Source organism: Oryzias latipes, chromosome 16 (genome assembly GCF_053564925.1).
Source record: "Oryzias latipes strain Hd-rR chromosome 16, Olatipes_Hd-rR_3.1".
Taxonomy (NCBI): domain Eukaryota; kingdom Metazoa; phylum Chordata; class Actinopteri; order Beloniformes; family Adrianichthyidae; genus Oryzias; species Oryzias latipes.
Window position 1 is genome coordinate 24,953,373 of NC_136252.1, and position 21,711 is coordinate 24,975,083.

The 21,711-nt window shown below is 36.4% G+C and overlaps 2 protein-coding genes across 2 annotated transcripts; both read right to left on the minus strand.

The window, feature by feature from the left end:
- Positions 1-11,610: 11,610 nt before the first annotated feature.
- LOC144984600 (meprin A subunit beta-like) lies at positions 11,611-13,596 on the minus strand. Its single transcript, XM_078933600.1, has 5 exons — positions 13,158-13,596; positions 12,676-12,852; positions 12,295-12,397; positions 12,073-12,153; positions 11,611-11,816 (listed from the first exon to the last, which is right to left on the minus strand). Exons 1-5 carry the CDS (start codon positions 13,555-13,557, stop codon positions 11,738-11,740), a joined length of 840 nt encoding a protein of 279 aa, XP_078789726.1. The 5' UTR covers positions 13,558-13,596; the 3' UTR covers positions 11,611-11,737.
- Positions 13,597-13,646: 50 nt separating this feature from the next.
- Positions 13,647-17,734, minus strand: LOC144984504 (meprin A subunit beta-like). Its single transcript, XM_078933147.1, has 6 exons — positions 17,531-17,734; positions 16,184-16,362; positions 14,923-15,141; positions 14,125-14,286; positions 13,722-13,952; positions 13,647-13,672 (listed from the first exon to the last, which is right to left on the minus strand). Exons 1-6 carry the CDS (start codon positions 17,623-17,625, stop codon positions 13,647-13,649), a joined length of 912 nt encoding a protein of 303 aa, XP_078789273.1. The 5' UTR covers positions 17,626-17,734.
- Positions 17,735-21,711: the final 3,977 nt, after the last annotated feature.

A 21,711-nucleotide genomic window follows, 5' to 3' on the forward strand; every position in this document is an offset into this window, starting at 1 on the left:
TAATATGGTTTTTGGAACTGAAGGCTGCTCCTCAGCACTGCCACGCTTTTTATTGTTTTTTTGTTGTTTGTTTTTTACACAACACTGCTTTAAAAACCAAAGACATTGAGCATTTTTAACAAATGAAAGTGTTGACAATTAGGAGCTTACTCACAAAAAGAGTCTTAATGGACCAGATTGCTTAGAAATTAAATTATTTTAACTTTTGTCTTCTTTAGTAGTCTTCTATTTTGGTTGCTTAAAATAAACCAAATCCAACATTTTTGCCTGAATCTAAAGCTTAATATGTTGGATTTTATGTTTTATTTGTGTGTGTTTGTGTGTTTTGGATCGATGGTTTCACTTTGTGTGAAAAATTTCATGTTTGTTTTCTTGTTTTTTCTTTTTCTTTGTCGAGAGTTTTTGTTCCAGTAAATTGCTTTAATATGCCAAAGCCATTGGTCATTTTTAACTGATGGGTTTACTTACAAAAGGAAATGTCTTATTATATCAGATTTGATAGACTTTAATTTCATTTGGACTCTCATATCTCTTCTATGGTTTTTTTATCTGTTTCCTGCATTCGTAGAAGATCACGAGATGGAAAAATTCCAGCAAATCAGGAGATTCTGAAAAAGGCCTACTAAGACAGCCCCTCTGCCACCAACAGCCATGCCATAGGTCACTTGATTCCTTTTCCTCACATTTTTGAAGGCAAGTATGAACTTTGGCAAATAATCAGAACCATGTTTACTCTCCTAAATCTAATAAATTGCGGTTGACAAAAACTGTCAGGGGTGGGTGAACCATGGTGAGTCCAATTCCTTCCTCTAAAGCAGGGGTCGGGAACCTATGGCTCGCGAGCCATATATGGCTCTTTTGATGGTCACATGTGGCTCGCAGACAAATCTTTAATTATACTTTTTTTTTTCATTAGACCAGTCCTTCTCGGGCGCGATGCGATGCCAGAGGCGCGCAGTAGTAGCGGTGCTTAGAGAGAGAAATCTGCGCCAGCATTATCAGTTTACTATTATCTATTATTTCACAGAGTTTGTACCAGCTGGAAACTTGTGAATTGACGTGCCTAAAACTGCGCGCTCCCGTCTCTGAGAAAGAGCGCGCAGATGCGGGGACGGGATGTGTGAGAAAGAAAGCAGAGGGTGGGGGTGAGGGGTTGTGGGGACAGGCAGCAGATGAACCGCGCTGGGATTGTAAAAACGTAAAACCCGCTGCCCGTCACTCACTGCAGCGTGTGAGTGTGTGTTTGGCTCCATGTCTGTCTCACATCTACAGAACATTCAGACCTACGATCACGTTTAAAGTCTCAACGCCTGCATGAAGCAGAAACTCACCACGTATCAATCAACCAGACCAGACCATCAGCAGAACTACCACGAGAAATACTCATCATTTATTAGCAACAGCATAACAATGTTATTAAAAAGAATCCACAGACTTATTGTACTTTAAAAATGTTGAAATTACATCAAATGCACACATTCATTTGTATATTTAGTTTTAAACATATTGTCGCGGACTGAGTTTAACTTGGCTGTTGGGCCGCGTTAAAAGTTCTGGAGTTCTGGAACGCATCAAGCAGAGATCTGATTGGCTCTCAGTTCTGTCGCTCTGCCTGTTGTTAGGTAATTTGGACCAATGGGGTTCAGCTATGGGCCGAATAAGGGAAATGGGAGGGCTGGAGCGGGAGCAGGGGAATATAAAGTTGGGAGAAGCGCTCTCATCTCGCTGGAGAGATTGAGGAGTTGCTGAATTAATTGTACGGCGTTTGTTGTGGTCTGCAGTAACCAGAATAGAGAACCTTAAAAGAGGTTAAGTCTCCGTGCCTCACTGTGGGAAAGGGACACTACAGTGTTGTATGGCTCTTTTGAAATTACATTTAAAAATATGTGGCGTTTATGGCTCTCTCGGCAAAAAAGGTTCCCGACCCCTGCTCTAAAGGTACAATTGACTTTCAAATATACCCACTCTATCTATTGCTTATTACACATATTGGGTGTGTTTTCCCAACATAAATCAGCAAGAGCAGCGAAAGAAGGAAATGAAACAAGTCACGAGTGAAAAAAGACTATGTGGAAAACCCTCCATTTAAAATGTTTTTAAATTGATTGGTTAACAAAGTATCTTTAATCCAACCTTATCCTCTTGGCCAGGGGTGGCGAACAAGTTTGACACCAAGAGTCGAATTTTTTCACTGTGAGAGTCAAAGAGCCACACAACACACTGACCTGCCAAGACGTACACACAAACAATTTAAGCCATATTATTTTCCATAACACACTCCTCTTCCTACAATACAACAGCAAGTATTGTACTTGTGTTTATTTCAAGGAAAGTGTCCACCCTCAATACACACATCAAATGCAGCTTAGCCAGAGTTAACACACCGACTACCTTGGAGGTCAGATACCCCCCCACACACACTCTCTCTATTTCACTCTTTTCTCTGGCTCTCTCTGCCACACACTACTACTACTCAGTGATGGGCGGTGACGTTGATGCTGGTGACGTTGATTTACGATGATAAAAACTGAATATTTCACCGTTCATCCAACAATATTTAACTGGTGATTCTTTGTAACTCAACATTCCTCTTTCAATGACCCTAATACCAACAAACATCTGGAAAGAGCATCCTTCTGGTGTCTAAGTGATTCATATTCACAATAAACACATTAAATACATTACATTTCAGTTGTGTGCATCTTAAATTAATTTTTACCTTCATTAGAATTTCTTGCCTTTACATGTTTTTTATATAAAATTGAATGATTGACTTTTTGCATTAAAAGCAAATAATATATTAAATGTTACTACATTGCAACAGTTAAGGTAATTCGTCAGAGTATTAATCAACTGAGTTACCATGAAACTGGCTGCGTTATTCCCTCCCCCCGTACACATTAAGAGCCCATTAAGTTGAAGCCAAACGGCATTCCAATCACTTCTGCAAACAGGTTCCTGACTTATGGTTTTACAATTGAGATTCCCCCATTCCCATGAGTCTTTCCCGTGGGGCTGAAGGCGGGGCTAACCCCCGGTAGCCTCTCTGATCAGTTCCTTTACGTAAGTGTCGGTCAGAACGAACCGATGCCTTGAGTTCACGTGTTTCCAGGTAATAAACAGGGACATATTGAGGAGAACGTGGACAGCTGATTGAGAGCAGCTCTTTCACACATGGGGATTTCTCCGTTCTCCAAAAAGTAACAGGGCCTTCTTTCAGAGAGATTCCAGCTCAATCATCTCCGGTAAAGGATCCATGAGAAAAGTGATCTGCGGTCGTTTCTGTCCAGTTGCGCAAGCAGCGTCACGTTCTGCGCTTCATTCATTTAGATTGCAGCTTTCTGCTGTGAGCTCCACAAAGAAGGTTAAGTGAATGTGCACTTTGAAAAGCTTGTTAATAAAGGAGACAATTTGTGTCAGATCAGGAAGAGTTTTTTTTTTAATTTGTCCGGGATCCGTTTTGTTCTTTTCTGCCATGAACTATTTTACTGCTTTCAAAAGCTCATAATAATAAACACAGTGACGCCATTCCATTCAGTAAAAAAGTAAGAATCTTCCCATTCTTCCAGAAACGTCCTGTGTTTATCTTTATACTGAATTTCACCATTTTGACCATGAGGGTAACGGTCTGCAGCACAACAAATGTGTATCTGTGTGTTCCGGCATTGGGCGTAACCAGCGCAAATGATTGGCGGTCACGTATGTGTCGGGAGCAGCATCAAACACACAGACTGCTAAATTACTTTTATTATTATTTATTATTTATTTTTAACATCCTCTGGGGGTTTGAGTGTGGTTTAAGAGGGAAAAAATTATGAAATCAGGCACAGTATATAGAAAATTTGATGAGACGCAAAGAGCCGCACGCTCATTGGCCAGGAGCTGCATGCGGCTCGAGAGCCGCGTGTTCGCCACCCCTGCTCTAGGCTTATCTAAATATCTTGTAACGCTTTCATGCCAGGTCATCTGTCATTCTTTTAGTTTGTTCAAGAAGTCACGCAGTTATAGCTAGTTGAAAAAGGATAAATACTGACTTTTTTTTCTCACAGGAGCTCTGAATATTAAAAGTTTTTTTAAGCCACAAAGTCCCTTTACCAGAGTGCATCCTTTTTACCTTCATAAATTATTTCCTCAAAATCTTGCAAACTTTTACCCAGTCACATTCATGTTTTTGAAAATATAAAAATTAAAGATTTAACTACAAATATTTTTCATTTTGTATTCTTTTTAAAACCTGGCAAAGTTCAATGTTTTGACCACATGATCTAAGTTTTTTGTTTGTTTTTACACAGTAACACAAGTGATTTGCTAAATTCTCATTTACCGTATATAAAAGATGACATCCCAACAAATACAAGTTCTTCGAATTCTTCATCCAAGGAGGCCTAACACCGGGCATTCTTAAATGACTACTCAACCACTCCAGGTAAGATTTTATGTGTGAAGATAAATGGTATCTAAAAATATCTGAAACAGTCAAATATAAAACAATAGCCCTCAAATAAAAAGTCCTCAGGCTACAACAAACAATCCACTTATTTTTGTCTAATTCTCACGCTCGTCTTTTTTTTACTGTATTTTTATAGAAAGGCTGGTCAAAGTAGTCTTTTCTGTCTACATTTAAGGTTGAAATATTATCTGTTTTTGGATGTCTTCCAAAATGAAAGAATCAAGGAAGCAGTCTGTTAAAGGGGAAAAACCCTCTCTCAAATATTGAAGTCTTTTGCCGCTTCCCATGTTAAAAATGGGCTTTGAGATCTTTACTCTGGGGAGACTGCGGTCTCATACGGACAATAAACAGCTCTTAGTGCCATCACCTAAGAGCCACATCAAGGCCCCCATTGAACTTCAGTTGACTGTTCTGATAAACACTGCATTGTTGATGTGCATCTGCCCATGTGACATGGATTTGGAACTTTTTTTTGCCCCACCTCTGAATCTGTCAGCAGGACATCAACAACCTGAATTCCTTGGAAGGAGTTTGAAATGAAGAATCTTCTTCGGGGAGCAGCCAAACATGTTCAAGACCATTCTTTAAAGTTGGCTGGAATTCAATGCTAACATCTACATTTACTTCATTTTGGTTACAGATATGCAGAAAAATACCATTTGGTATCACATGGTTGTTTAAATATTAACATGTAAAATACGCACTCATATAAAAAACCTATTGTCTTTAAAGCAAATGATTAGTTTTCTCAGCTACAGATCCAAATCAATTGCTATTACATATGAAATATCCATAAAGAACTATTTTGTTGTTCGAAATGTCTTTCCTACATGTTAGTATTTTGGAGGTCCAAAATACAAGCGGCTGAAATGAGCTTCGTCTTTAAGGTGGCTAGGCTCTCCCTTGGAGGTAGGGTGAGAAGTTCAGTTACGCTCAGTCTCTGTCTTGTTTGCTCATTGTCATTCTGCTCCCTGATTGAATATGCAGATGGAAATCACAGTTAGTAAGATAACTAAACAAAAAGATAAATTATTTTAGGTCTCAGCTGTTTTAAAATTGTTAGCATTGGGCAATGATTTAACCCTTGTACTATCATAGGCACTTTAACATTGGGAGTTGGGTCATCTAGACCCACTAGACAGTGCTCTGAACCTTTTTTCTTCAATGATTTATGATCTTCACTGGTGTCCATGGATTACATGAAATCTTTCCACCTTTATCCACCTTTGTCATGGTAGGAAGAACGCGTCAATGCAAGGGTGGGGTCATCTAAGATAGCACAAGGGTTATAATATTGACATTGCTGACTGCAAATTGAATAAAATTCAAGCGTATTCGATTGCAAAATCTTACGTTGAAAAGTAGTTTCCTTGAAAAAAGAGGATTATATTGTTGGCTTCAGTATTCAAACCACAATCAGAATATAGCAGTCATTGATATGAACATTTAATAATCATTTTTGTTTATTCAATAAGAAAGTTTTTTTCTCAAATCAGGGAACAACATAAACAACCCAAGTTTAGTGATGAGTGTCCCTGTTAAAAAAAATAATAATAAAATCACAGCAAAAAAAATTTTAACTGAAAGTTTTTGTTATGTCCATGTTGTACTAAAATTTAAATAGTAAATGAATTAATACAGGTTTAATGGATTTATGAATAGGAATTCTCTTGTGTTTGGAAATATACCCTTTTGGTTCAGAGCTGCTTTAATCCTTTAAGGCATAACTGTAGAACTGCTGCTCTCCGGATATTTTCTTTTTTTTTACCATTCTATTTAAACTTTAGAGATGGTTGTGGGTGAAAATCCAACTAGATCAGCAGTTTCTGAAATACTCAGACCAGCCGTCTGCCACCAACTACCATGCCACGTTCTAAGTCACTTCAGTCACCTTCCTTCCCCATTCTGATGCTCAGTTTGAACTGCACTTGATTGTCTTCGCCATGTGTACATGCCTATGCATTGAGTTGCTGTCATGTGATTGGCTGATTAGAAATTGACGTTAACGTGCAGTTGGACCGGTGTGCCTAATAAAATGGCCGGTGAGTGCACATTGCATTTCTTCTACCAAAGTGGTATGACTAAACTACCCAGACTGCCAAGCGGGAACCAAAAGACTTGTTCTTTGAAGGGGTGGACGGGAAGTTCTATTATTAATTATTTAATAAATAGTTTAACTGTATGTGTTTTTGTTTTGGGTGCATTTTAAAAAGGCCACAAAAATGGCCTTCCAGGCATCCTGCCTCTTTTATTTGCTGCCCTAATTCAATCACTCTGCATCTTCTGTATCACCACTCACATGTTCCACTGCAGTGGTTTCTGAATGCTCTCATGCATACTTTATGCAGTTAAATCTCACTAATCACCGCAGAACCTTGTCCTCAACCCTCTACTTTTCAAAACCTATCTCCTGCTGCTTGGTTCAATTTTTCATAAATTCAGTTTCTATTGTTGCTGTTATGCCACAAGGAGCCCAAGTCTGGGTCCCCCTGTGCTTGTCCCCAGCATGGATGAAATGCAGGGTTGTGTCAGGAAGGGCCTCCGCCGTATGAGTGAATGCTGATTTGCTGTGGTGACCCATGAAGGGAAAGTGCCAAAAGGCAAACAACATTGTCATTCTAGAAAATCCAGTTCTTCTCATTTCCTTGCCACTTATATCTGCTCTTGTTCCCAGGCCAGAAGTCTTTGTGTGATTCTGGAAAACACCATCTCATTCCAGTCACACATTAATGGCTTTCACACATTCAGCCTTCTTCACTTGTGTAGTTTCAACCATCGCTGACCGTCTCTTACACTTCGTACACTCTGCTTCTGATCTTTTCCACACTTCTTGCATTGTGTAATGTAAAGCAATCTTTTTTACCCTACGGCAAAACTTTTCTTTAAACTCAAAAAAGTTCAGAGTTCCTCAATCTGTAAAATTGCTAAAACCCCTGTTTTTTGTACTATATTCACCCTGACCTGAAGACCTACAACGGCTTCCAGTCACCTTCAGGATTTGGTTTAAAGCACTTTTGTTGCATTTCTTTTTAAAGCCTTTTAAAACCTTTTCCTCTGAGTTGTTTTCCTTATCTCATTCACATTTCCTCTCACTCCCTCAGATCTTCTTCTGCCATTTGCTTCATAGTTTCCCTTGTTAGCCTCTCCTCCATGGGAAGCAGAACCATTAGTTATGCCGTATAAACTCACATTCATGTATTTTTTCTTGTACAGTGTTCTTGGGTATCCTATTTATTTATTTTTTTGTATACTGGGTGGTCTTTTTTAATAAAACACATTATTTATGTTGTTGATTTAACCCTTGTGCTATTTTAGATGAACCCGCCCTTACATTGAAGTGTTACTCCTACCATGACAAAGGTGGATAAAGGTGGAAAGATTTCATGTAATCCATGGACACCAGTGAAGATCACAAATCATTGAAGAAAAAAGGTTCAGCGCACTGTCTAGTGGGTCTAGATGACCCAACTCCCAATGTTAAAGTGCCTAGGATAGCACAAGGGTTACAGAAAATGTTGTGGAAGTAAAACTACTGTTATAGAATCAGAGCTTTGTAATTGAACATTTGTTTTTCTTAAATAACCGCAGTTCCGTCATAATAGTATATTTTGAATCACATTTCTATTCAGACAATCTCTTTGATGAAAATTGAGAAAAGTTGATTTAATGTTCAATGCTCCAGTTATTATGAAAGAAAAAACAGTATAAACTCACTAAGGTTTGTGATTATAAGGAGAAACAGTTTTTCAAAACCTTCATAATTGTGTTATGTGTTGCTTTTAACTTTGATTATATGTTAACAGCTGTCAGTTGAGGAGGATTCCAGTTTAACCTTCCAGTAAACATCTCACCTCTCAGGTTCTGCCATCTAAAACAGTCAGTCGAATGGCAGCAAATGACGTCAATGCTATGATAAAATCTTGATGAAGCCTTTTTCCTCCTTCAAGAACAAAAGAACATGAATGGATGCTGGTAAGTGACAAGACCAGCCAGTTTCGCTCAGCTTTCTTTGTGGGTTCAATTAAAAAGTACTTTAATAAAACGGATGAAAAGACGCAAATATGCAGAAAAGAGTGAGGTTTGTCAGGATTAAATCAAATTCTCTCAAATGTGTTGGAATGTTTCACTGTTAGGACTCAACTACATTCTTGACAGTTCAACAATTTCTTTTTTTTGTTTGTTTTGTGAGGGTTGGCACACTATTTATTTATTGATCTTCTTGTTCCATGTTTTGTCTGAATCAGACAAAAATCCAAACCCCTTAACATTGATATCTCGCTGCTTTTAATAGAGACTTATCTGAATATCCTTTCTCCCTGTCTTCACCCGACTGGTAGTTTTATTTTTGTTTTTGTTTTACTTTTAATTTGGACAAGCAGCTCAGTTCGGTGGTGAGATCCAGCTTCTTTCAGTTAAGGCAGCTTGCCAAAGTCAAATCGTTTTTATCAAGAAAGCACTTTGAGACAGTAATCCACGTCTTTGTTACAACTCGGCTGGATTACTGGAACTGTCTTTACTTTGGTGTCCCTCACTCATCCTTGTCCCGTCTCAAGCTGGTCCAGAACACTGCTGCACGCTTGTTAACTGGAACGTGGAAGAGAGGGCATATCACACCAGTTCTGGCTTCTCTCCACTGGCTGCCTGTCCATTTTAGAGTTTGTTTTGAAATTCTTTTATTTGTTTTTAAATCTTTAAATGGTCTGGCTCCGCCCTACCTCTCTGAGCTGCAACAGCTCCCCTTCCCGCTCACTTAGATCAGCTGACCAGCTGCTCCTGGATGTGCCAAGGACACGGCGGAAACTCAGAGGGGATAGAGCATTTGCCTTTGCTGGCCCCAGCTTGTGGAATGCACTCCCTATGCAGGTTAGGCAGGCCCAGTCATTGAATGATTTTAAATCCAAGTTAAAAACTCACTTTTTCCTCCCCGGCTTTTAACTCAGTGTAAGTTGATGTTTTTATTGGTTTTATTTATTTCTATTTAATTTATTGATTTTATGCTGTTTGTTTTAGTTTGTTGTTTTGTTTTTACTCTGCGTTGTTAAGCACTTTGGTCAGCTCCTGCTGTTTTAAAAGCGCTTTATAAATAAAGTTGACTTGACTTGACTTATTCAGTTTTTTTAATTTTTGTGGTGTCAAATTGTAAAGTCTTTATTTTGAATCGGCATGCAACAGATGTGATCCAACAGACATTTTTTTTAGTGTCGGACACAAATTTGAAAAGATTTTAACAGAAAAAGCTGTACCATACTTTGACCACTGGGCAGCAGTGTATGAGGGGCCGTGTAGGACATTATTCAGAATTAGCATTCATAAACACATATGAAAACTCTCACACACACTACTGAAATGCTTGTATACATACAACTGAAAATATATTCATTCACATACACATGTGAAATCTCTCACATACACATGTGAAAATGCTCTCACTCTCACTACCGAAATCCTCTCACACACACTACCAAAAAGTCCTCTCACACTCACTACCGAAATCCTCTCACACACACTACCGAAATCCTCTCACACACACTACTCAAAATCCTCTCACACACACTACCAAAAAATCCTCTCACACTCACTACCAAAATCCTCTCACACTCACTACCGAAATCCTCTAGCACACTAACGAAATCCTCTCACACACACTACCGAAATCCTTTCACACTCACTACCGAAATCCTCTCACACACACTAACGAAATCCTCTCACACACACTACCGAAATCCTTTCACACTCACTAACGAAATCCTCTCACACACACTAACGAAATCCTCTCACACACACTACCGAAATCCTCTCAGACGTGGAAGACTCTGAAGATAGAACATTAATTATTTCATTGAGGAAATCAACTGTAATTTTTTGAATGTTTCTATTTCTTTTTATTTATTTTGATGTCTTACATTTTAGGTTATGAAATATTTATGAATACTGGAAAATCTCATGTTTTTTTTTGGCCGGGTTTTTGGATTTTCATTTAAATTTTTAAAAATGAAAGTATTTTTTTTTTTATAAAACAAGTGATATGGTTTGACTCTGAATAAAAAATACTAAACTTTGAACTCACAAGTGTTTCATGTAATTAGACTATACGACTCATAATCCAATGTTGGAAAAAGAATACAAAAATGACAAAAATGTCACCCAGACCAGTTTTCCCTTAGGTGCAAACAATCTATTGTAGTTTAAAGTTGTTACTTTGGTCCAAGTTGTTTTAGGCTGCCGATACACATCACCATAGCAACGCTTTTGACTGCCGTTAAATCTCGCAATAATCAGCCAACTTCCGTTTCTACTGAAATGCCTTCCGTTTCTATCGAAATTTCAGTAGTATGTGTGAGAGGATTTTGAGTAGTGAGTGTGAGACCATTTTCGGTAGTGTGCGTGAGAGGATTCACGGTAGTGAGCGTGAGAGGATTTCAGTAGTGTGTGTGAGAGCATTTTTCGGTAGTGTGTGTGAGAGGATTTCAGTAGTGTGTGTGAGAGCATTTTCGGTAGTGAGTGTGAGAGCATTTTCGGTAGTGAGCATGAGAGGATTTCAGTAGTGTGTGTGAGAGGATTTCGGTAGTGTGTGTGAGAAGATTTTCGGTAGTGTGTGTGAGAGATTTCACTAGTGTGTGTGAGAAATTTCACTAGTGTGTGTGAGAGATTTCACATGTGTATGTGAATGAATATATATTCAGTTGTATGTATACAAGCATTTCACTAGTGTGTGTGAGAGTTTTCATATGTGTTTATGAATGCTAATTCTGAATAATGTCCTACACGGCACCTCATAGCAGTGTGTCCTAACATATTGAAAAGGGCCGTATTCACCTAACATTAAAATCATCTTACATATTTTATATGACTTTTAGGAAATAGCTAGAATAATAAATATTAATAACAAAGCAACCCTTTCTGTTGGCTTTTTATTGTTATATTACTGCATACTTTATCTTTTTATGGTTACAAGATATGTAAATAGTGGCTAAAACTTGATTTCCAACTTTAGTTTTTCTTGCAAAAATGTTTAAATAGGTTTTGTTGGCTTGACTTCTGAATTATCTTTCACTTATTTCCATCCAAAAGCAAATATCAAATTATGCTTTAATGAAGAAAATGTATTCCCATCACCAAATCTTTGATCCATCACAGATCCCTTTTCAGTATATAGAACAAAAAGAAGAGTGTGATTTAACAACAGTTATGTAGCAAGGCTGAAATATCTCATCTAAAAGGTTTCCGCATTTCTTACATCAGTAAAATTTCAACCCATATGAAATACAAAAAAGTAAAATATGTATATTAGGAAACCAGAAGCATCAGCATGAGCATGAAGATGAAGACGACAGGGGGCATCATGCGGGGAGAGAAGTTGAAGATGCTGCAGAAAAAAGAAAAATAAAATCTGTCACTTTATTTGTAGAAATGTTTTGCAATTATCTATCTTCTGATTGCATTTTTATACCAGCAAACTGTTGCTATCTTTTTAGGTCATTTGTTTTCCAAAGAATGTGAATATATGCCAACATCTGTCACCATTATATATACGATATAATTTGGAAAATTTCCTTGACTTTAAAATTAATATGTCAGAAATACGATTGCATGAAGTGTAACAGGAGATAAATTTTGGATACCTGTTATCAGTGGTTGCAGGATTGGGCTGAGTCGAGGTTGGAGTTGTGGTGGGCCGAGTTGGAACTGTAGTGGGCGGGGTCCTAGAAAAGTTACAGAGAATGGTGACATTCTTTTTTTCTCAACTCAAACTCCTTCATCAATCTCAAAATATACTGATTCAAAAATCTAAAGTTATCTCAGTGAACCGCAAGGTACATGTCATTTAATGACATGTGTCCTACCGTAAACATGGGGGGACATTTTCCGCTGTGGGTTGATGTGTGTAGCTCAATGGTCTCACTTTAGCACACGGCAGACTGCTTCCATTAACAAGAGGGGTAAGATCTGTCCAAACAGTAAAGTAATTCAAAACAGAACAAATTATTTCCAATGTTGGTGGATAATTTAGGTATGTTTGAGCTTTTAATGAAGAAAAAAATAAATATATATATATATATATATATAAATATATATATATATATATATATATATATATATATATATATATATATATATATATATCACAAATTTTTTTATCCTGTCTCCCATAAAGAAATTACTTCTTTGAGCCTTTACATGGCGTACTGTATGTAGTTTTTACCCTGTAAAATAAAAATTTTTACCTTGAAAGTTGAGAGTAAAGATTGCACTTCCTCCTTTTAGGAACTCTCTGGTTTTCATTTCTTCCAAAGTTGCAAAATTTCCCAAGCCATAAAGTAATCCACCATAGACTGGTTGATTATTTTGATCTACAAACACCTGATTCCCAGCCACACGTGGATTGTCCCAAAGAGATTTACCTGTTTTTTAATGATTAAAACATAAAGAAAAAAAATTTTTATCCCCAGGATTTACTTCAGATAATACAAAATGCAATTTTTAGCACATAAAAACATTGTTAAAAAAAGGTCATCCAAAAAAGATAACGAGTTCCCAACTATATTTAAGCCAGTGATGTATACTCAGTCAGAAGATATTCAGTATTTATGTTTTAAAAATGTCCCCATAAATTTTTATATCCAATTAAATTTTGTATATTTTTATTTTCTATTATTTATTTATTTATTTATTTATTTTATTTTAAGAAAATCTTTCAGCAACTTACCAGAATAGACTTGATATTCATTTGTGGTGAAACTCCACCTCTTTGCCATCTGCTGCTGAATGGTTGGATTCTGATCCAGCATTTCAAAAGTAATTTGTTTACGGAGGCTTGGCCACTCCAGTTGATCATCATAATCACCAGACAAGAGTTGCACAGATAGTCCAAAAAATGTCTCAGAAAGTTTAACAGCAAAGCGGTAAGCATAACCCTCACTGGAGTACTGGCTTGAACTGTATATTCTGGATCCTGAGGCACTAGTGTTCAGCACTCTCTGAAAGTCATCAATCTGCAGGCTTAAATGTGGACACTCAGTCTCATACAGATTGATGTCATCAACTGAGAAGCCTCCTGTAGAGCGTCCTGCTCCTTTCTGAGCTTCAAACACCACCTGGAAATTCATTGTTGCATTTAAGGAAACATGATGAAGCCTCCAGTGAGATGTTTGAGAACCTAAATGGAAAAAAAAAGTAGTAAACATTTGGTTTGGCCTTAAAATATGTGAACAGAAAAGTGAACTGTTACAAAAGCAAAAAATCAAATAAAAAAATTTAGATGTTGCTTTACCAGTGATCTGCCCCATGAGGCGTCGGCTTCCTGTTAGGTCCTGTTCATTTTCAAACTCTCTGATCCAGATGTTGAGAGTATCAGACTCATTTCCACTGTGGTAATAGTAGAACTGCAGACACTGGATGTGACAGTCTCTTTGGGGAGTCATCCTCTGTGTTTCCAGTTGTGCTGTGTCTCCTTCCTGACCTGTTGCTGTGCTAACATGCATGAAGTAGCCTATTTCTCCACCTATAAGAATACATGTCTGTTACAGTGGATTCATCAATGACACTGAATTACTTATGGGAAAAATGTTGTTCTATTGAGACATTTTTTTGTTTTCTTTGCATTTTTAACACCATGCTAGAAAAACTGATACATCCTGAACAGTTGTAAATGTTTTTGAGCAAAAGAATGTTACCATAGTTTTTGCTTCCACCGGGCAGAGTAGTGTGATCAGAATTTGGACCTCCAGAAACTTGTGTTACCAGTTCCCAGCTGTTGTAACCCTGTGAACAGTGTTCCATTTTGCACATCGTCCCATCAGAAAAGCCACAATGCATCTTAAAGGCAATGGTTGAGTCTGTGGAAAACACAGGTCACAGTGAGATTCCTTGTAAACACCAGGACTGTGGTTGAATAGCTCAGCTGGTCAACCGATTTTAAATGGACACTCCAGTATTTCTTTTTATGTATTATTATGTTTATCTCAAAAATCATCTGTCATCAGCTACATTTAATTTGTAGTCACATTAGTCTAAATAATGAAGTTTAGCATGACACATACAGAGAAATCCTGTAGGTTCTTCCATTAAGTAATTCAAACTGTTAAATTCTTTAAAGTCTGGAATTTCTATCCACATAACATAAAAAAATGAACTCATTTAATATTTAATTGCTTCTTTTTTAAGTAATTCAGAAGAGGTTCAGAAGAGGTAGAAACAAAGGAGTGCAACTCTTGAGAAGGAGTAAATACAGTGTAGTTGTTGATAACTGATTCACACTTTAAAACTAACACAAAATATCACCATCCAAGTGTTCCTGTTAAAACATGTGGGTAACCTTTTTTTACTTATGTTGGCACCCTAATGGGTTACAGTAGAACAACAGAAAAGATGAAGTTTTCAGATGATTTTACTGATGGAAATGAACCATCAAAGCAAATAATTGACTAAATAGTTGACTAAATGTTGTTTGCTGACAATCTCAAAGCACTTACTACATTTGTAGTGATTGTTTAACTCTTGGACATCATAGTAACTCATTTCCATTCTTTGACCGATCACATCTTCAAACTTTGGGTCTTTGGTGATGATGGTGGAGCCATTTCCGTTGGTGAATGCATTATTGTCATAGTGCATCACTGACATGTAGTCGTACGGCGTTCCATGGGTGGTACTTTGATCGCTGCCAACTTTGTCAAAATTGTGCTCCTTACCTTGAAAATACCCACCAAAGTTAATTAGCTATTTTAAAATTAAACTGAAAGAAAAGTATCTTAAAATGAGTTAAAATGTCTTCCTTATTGATTGGACATCATTACATAAAAAAACAAATAGCATAATAAGCGAATGCGGCAACAATAAATCAACCATTTTATTTGAAACGTAGCAAATATTTAAAATGACACTCTGACCAATCAATCAACCTCACAGAAAGACATCAGGCTGTGCTGTCATCCATCTGTAGGGCATTGTGATTAGATAAGTAGCCCCCTTTTACATCTCAACTAACATCTTAACTTTAAAATAAGTCAGCTTTTTGGGTATAATGATACAAGCAGATGACAGAGATCTTCAGGTGAGCATTCTCTATAATTGGGGTCAAATTAAGTTAGGCCCCCAACTCAGAGAAAACTGAACAGTGTATTCCAGCCTCCCAGAACCGCCTTCCTCTTTGTCTGTACCCACACCCATAGCTCTATTATCGCGTGTTGCTAATTGTCCACCAACAATCAGTCACCATCCTACCAATCTATCCATCTATCTATCCACTCTGGACTTTAGGCTTAGACAGTCATGGCATTTATTTTTTCAAGAACAGACTTAAGACTTGACTTGAGACTTGCAAAAAGAGACTTGTGATTATCTCTACTAAGGCAATCCCAGTCTCCACAAAAAGACATAAGGAAATGAAAAATGGATTTAGCACACCATCTCAGAAATCGTCCCAGTACAACAAACATTTTTACAGAATACAACAACCAGGCAAACATTTCCCCAAGACTTCAGTTAGAACAGTAAAGGCATCAATTTAAAAAAAGATAAATTGATAAATTAAGAAAAGAAAGTATTCAACTATCATGCACGAATCCTGCCTATTAGCAAGAAGCAACTCAGCTTCAAGATGATTGAATTTCCATAAATCTAGTTTCAAATTCATTTTAATATAAAAATACAGTATATTATACAATACAAAATACAACATATAAAAAGTCCTAGTGTCAAAAGTATTTAGTGTAGTAAAGGTGTTACTCTAACCTTTGAGGATGTTGTCCCATACAATGGTCACATAATCATCCCTGTCATATCTGGACTGTTCGTGGTAGAAGCCGAGAGCGTGAAGAAACTCATGTTCAACGGTTGCGATGTAATCGCAGCCTGAACCAATGGAGAGGACCTGGCCGTTGGCAAAAACCCGTCCGATATATGAATAACACCTAAAAATGGTTAAAGCGCTGATTAGGATCACTCAATATAAGTGTAGTATAGCCGTAAGTGCAGTATAAAACAAATTGTAAAACCACATACAGTACAGACCAAAAGTTTGGACACACCTTCCCATTCATTTGAATAAGAAGGTGTGTCCAAACTTTTGGACCGTAATGTATGATGTTGCTTAAAGTCAGACATATTCCGCTGATCATTTTCTTTTGCTTTGCCACATTTGAGGACATAAAAAATTTAAAACATATTCAAAATTGTACATATATTAAGCAATCAATTAATTGACTATTTTTAAAATTGATATGATCTTAAAATAGGTTTATTTAGTTATAAAAATGTAATTTTCCTTTAAAGAATAGCTCACTTTTTATAAACACAATATTTCAAATGGTTACAAACTATCTAATGTTTATTATTATCAATTTTGTTACCATAATTCATAATTGCTTTTTTTTTTATAGCAGAATTACCTTATCTCTAAGTGCAATTGGTGTGAGTGTCAACTTTTTCGTGGGTCATTCACTTATGTATGTTTGCTGCAAGGCCTGATGGGAGAGAAAGGATGGCTGAAATAGCAATGTTTGTGCTGCTGAGCCTTCTTCTGGTGTTCAAAAATATGGAATTCTTCATCAAAGGTATTTTGAGTGGTTTGGACATACTGTTTCTTATCAAAGGATTTACATTTCTCAAATGTTCTCTGAAGCTGTTATCTTGATTAAATGCTAACATTTATTGATGTTTAAATTCCCAATTTGTTACTTATTATAAGTAAAAGTATAAGTGTAATACTTATACTTATATATAAGTATTAGTGTAATACTATCGGTTTTAAATTTGAGTATAATTATTTTACAAATTTGTTGTACTTTATTTTAGAAAATGCATAATGTTTGCATTTACTGATTTGTCAGTGAAAGGTGATTCACTGTGAAGACCACTGACAGGATATGCCGAGAGCTGAACGACAACATTTATTCATTTATTAATTTGTAGACATTTTGGAACTTTGTAATAACCCCATGTCAGTGCATTTTGGAAATGATCACTGAACTTGTTTTTTTTTTTTTTCTTTTGATTAAATGCCTGATTCAGTAGCATTGTATTTTTCCACACTGGTTTATCTAAAAATAATGAAAAAGTAAAAAGAGGGAAAAGACATACCCAATTAACTTTTGGACAATGATATAATATTCCTCAGCATCCCACTGTTTGAAGTCGATGCAGGTTTTCAGCCTGAATTGGTCATATGCTCTCATGATGACTCCTTTAGCATTTAGGTCTGTTGATTAAAAGAATGTAATTGAAAGTGATGCAGAAAATCAGTTTTAAGAATTTTACTTTGCAAATCATTATGTCAATGTTGTCGTCCTCTTTAATTCTTAAGGTGACATGGTGTATTTTTAATTTCACATCCCTGTATCTATTTGAAATTCCAGTTGAATCAACTTAGTGAGACAGAAGACATGAAATAGGTTTAAACTTTTTGAAACAATTGCATGTAAACTGTTGCCTTCCAAATCTTGCCTGGGCATTACATGTAAAAACCCAGGAGCAAAACTGTGGTTAGTCTCTTGATAGTAAAAGGTATTTACCAAGGCTTTTCTCTAAGACATATGGGACTGGAGATGTCCACAGATTATCATTGCTCCCAATAATGGTACTCCTTTGTAATGGAGGCTAAGACAGAAGAAAAAATATAAAAATGAAATAAAATTATGAACATTTTTGAATTCTTTATTTCATAGATAGATAGATAGATAGATAGATAGATAGATAGATAGATAGATAGATAGATAGATAGATAGATAGATAGATAGATAGATAGATAGATAGATAGATAGATAGATATAAAATATTTTCCTGATTTGATATCAAAAACAAGAACACACATATTAAACTTACCTCAAGAATGTCATCATACAATAATTCTAAAGATAAAAATGGAACATTTAGTAATAATCAAATAGGTTATTTACACATTTTTTATAACATGATCAAAAGTTATTTAACTTTACCTTTCTTTGCTTCGACACTTTCCTTTGCATCAACATCTACAAAAAAACAGGATTTGGTTTTTGTTTTGTTTTTTTAATTCTGAATAAATATTATTAAATTATTTACATCATATGGAATTATAAAGCAAATGACAAAACACACCCACTGTGTCTGACTGAATCTGAAACAGTAAAAAAAAAAAGCATCAATAAAAATTGTAGCGATCTTTAAACTTCATTAGACTTGTTATTACCATTTTGTTACAAATACACTTTTGGAAGTAGCATTTGTACTCTGACTTTGCTTCAATAAGTCCAAAAAATAAAGAAATATTTTAATTTAATAAAAAAACACAAAAGGTATTTAGAAAGTAAAAAGCCTTACTGTTCTAGCTGCACACAAAACTCCCAAATTCATCACAAGAAAATTGAAGACTTTCATCTTCATGATGATACTTAACTGAAAAAAAAAGATATAATGTGAGATGCTTAAAGAAATTCTCAATTCCTAATATGAGGCATCCTAAATACTAACCTTATACCAACTTGGTGATCTGTTCCAGAACTGAATGAGCCCACAGTTCAGCAACGGTATATATATGGTCACAAAAATACCAACAAATCTGACAGATCAAGTTCAAACATTCCAAAGAACAAATACTCCAGTCTGTTCTTTTGTTGGATGTACATCAGGTATTTCAAGAACCACTGTTCGTTTGCTGGCCATTGGGGTTTTTCACAACACAATCTTTGACACCAGTTTTTACGTCATTCATTGTAACATACTTTGTTGTCTTTTCTTTGGTACAAGACATTGCATAAGCTAAGCTAGTCTCACCATATGCTTTTCTTCATTATGTGCTACAGTTCATTTAAATAAATAACTATTTAACTGGCTAAAAAAAACATGCGTTGACGGAGCATACAGTAACACACACGCACACAGCTGAAATGGACTATTACATTAACAAGTGTACTCATCAGACATAATGTATCAGACACCTTGGACTCCTTATAAGGATCACCTAAATTGTCACATTCAAGAAAACCAGAACTTTTTCATTTTCTCTATGAACTTAATTAAGATTGAGGTCTGGAGACTGGCTGGGCCACTCCAGAACCTTGGAATGCTTTAACGTAGTCACTCCTTGTTGCTCAGGTAGTGTTTTGGGATCATTATCATGCTAGAAGATCCAGCCATGTTTTATTCTCAATGCTTTCACAGATGAGAGGAGAGTTGTATCCAGAATCTCATCCTACATGACCCCATTTTCTTCTTTTTTTAATATAGACCAGTTCTCCTGTCCCCAAAGCATGCTTTCAACCCTGTGCTTCACTGTGGGGTCAGTGTTCAAATTCAAATTCAAATTCAAATTCAACTTTATTTATATAGCGCTTTTCATGCTTCATAGCATCTCAAAGTGCTTACCAAAGGGAAAAAAAAATAAAATAAAACAAATAAGATAAAAAAATATATATATTAGTTAAAATAATAAACAAAGTAAAAAGAATGTAATAATAATAAAAATAAAAAAAAATGCAAATAATAATAAAATAAATGAATTAATAAAAACACACAAAAACCCAACACATACATATCCCTCCTTTAAAATAAAAACAAATAAAATTAGCTGTTAAAATTTTATAAAATCAAATAAAAACATGTGGACAAGTAAAAACTATGTAAAAGCTTTACTAAAAAGATGTGTCTTAAGTTTTTTCTTAAAAACCTCCACAGTGGCTGAAGCCCTCACGTCCTCAGGCAGGCTGTTCCACAGGCGAGGTCCACAGTGTTGAAAAGAGGCCTCGCCGTGGGTTTTAGTTCTGACCTTTGGGACCACTAGCAGACCTGCACCTGTGGACCTGAGGGCTCTGGGAGGGTCATAGACTAAAAGTAAATCTGATAAAAATGAGGGTCCAGTTCCATGTAAACTTTTATAAACTAATAAAAGAACCTTAAAATCGATCCTAAAGCTGACAGGGAGCCAGTGCAAAGACTTCAAAATTGGAGTAATGTGCTCCTTCTTTCTGGTCCTGGTTAAAAGGCGTGCAGCTGAGTTTTGAACAAGCTGCAGCCGGTTTACAGTATTTCTCTTAGCACCTGAAAGAAGAGCATTACAATAGTCTATCCTAGATGTTATAAAAGCATGGATTAATATTTCAGCACTGGCTTGTGAGAGAAAGGGTCTCACTCGGGCAATATTTCTAAGATGATAAAATGCAGTCTTTGTAACTTGGTTTGCGTGTGCTTCAAAGTTAAGATCTGCATCTAAAATCACACCGAGGTTTTTTACTTTATTGCACACATTCAGATTAAAAGTTGATAAATAGGATTGGACCCTTTCTCTCTCAGCTTCAGGACCAACAATTAAAATGTCAGTTTTGTCTTGATTGAGCTTTAAGAAGTTCTCTCCCATCCATGTTTCAATATCTAAAACACAACTTAAAAGGTCATCAATGGGTCCCATGTCATCAGGAGACACAGCCACATATAACTGGGTGTCATCAGCATAACTATGAAAGTTTATGCCATGTCTCCTGATGACATCACCTAGCGGTAGCATGTAGAGGTTAAAAAGTGTGGGGCCAAGGACCGAACCTTGTGGCACACCACATGTCAGTCCGTGCCTCCCAGATGATGCATCATTTACACTGACAATAAAATCTCTTCCTGTGAGGTAGGACTCAAACCAGCTGTACACAGTTCCAGTGATCCCAACCATGTCATGCAGTCTGTTTAGAAGAATGGAGTGGTCAACTGTGTCGAAGGCTGCACTCAGGTCCAGCAATACTAAAACAGATGTTTTCTTTTCATCAAAATTGGACCTGAGATCATTTATAACCTTGACCAGCGCCGTCTCTGTGGAGTGATGTGATCTAAAACCAGACTGAAATTTTTCTAAAATATTATTTTTATTAATAAAATCATTTAGTTGGATAAAAACTAGTTTTTCTAAAATCTTACTTAAAAATGGCAGGTTTGACACTGGCCGGTAATTATCTAGATCTGAAACATCTAAACCGCTCTTCTTCAGAGTGGGTCTCACTATAGCAGTCTTTAAGGATGTGGGAAAGATCCCAGTCTGAAGAGAGCGATTGACGATGTTCAGGAGTTCCTCCTCACAGGATAAAGACACAGACTTAAAAAGAGAGGTGGGGATGGGATCCAGAGAACAGGTTTTACTCTTAAGTTGGGAAATCACTTTACGAAGCTTTGCAGCATCAATCAAGACAAAACTCTCTAGTGTGTTCTTAAAAGGCAAACAAAATGCATCAGACTGAACTGTTAGTGGTCGTTGGGTGATATTAAATCTAATGTTATTTATCTTATCAGTGAAGTGGACTGCA

Coding starts and splice junctions, on each gene's coding strand:
- LOC144984504 (XM_078933147.1), bottom strand. CDS start 17,625: ATGAGAGCATATGACCAATTCAGGCTGAAAACCTGCATCGACTTCAAA. Junction 15,142..16,183: donor ATGGGACAACATCCTCAAAG/GTTAGAGTAACA, acceptor GGTATTTTCAAG/GTAAGGAGCACAATTTTGAC. Junction 13,673..13,721: donor CCTCATGGGGCAGATCACTG/GTAAAGCAACAT, acceptor CTTTTGTAACAG/TTCACTTTTCTGTTCACATA.
- LOC144984600 (XM_078933600.1), bottom strand. CDS start 13,557: ATGAATTTCCAGGTGGTGTTTGAAGCTCAGAAAGGAGCAGGACGCTCT. Junction 12,398..12,675: donor CTTTACTCTCAACTTTCAAG/GTAAAAATTTTT, acceptor CTGTTTGGACAG/ATCTTACCCCTCTTGTTAAT. Junction 11,817..12,072: donor CCTGCAACCACTGATAACAG/GTATCCAAAATT, acceptor TTTTTTCTGCAG/CATCTTCAACTTCTCTCCCC.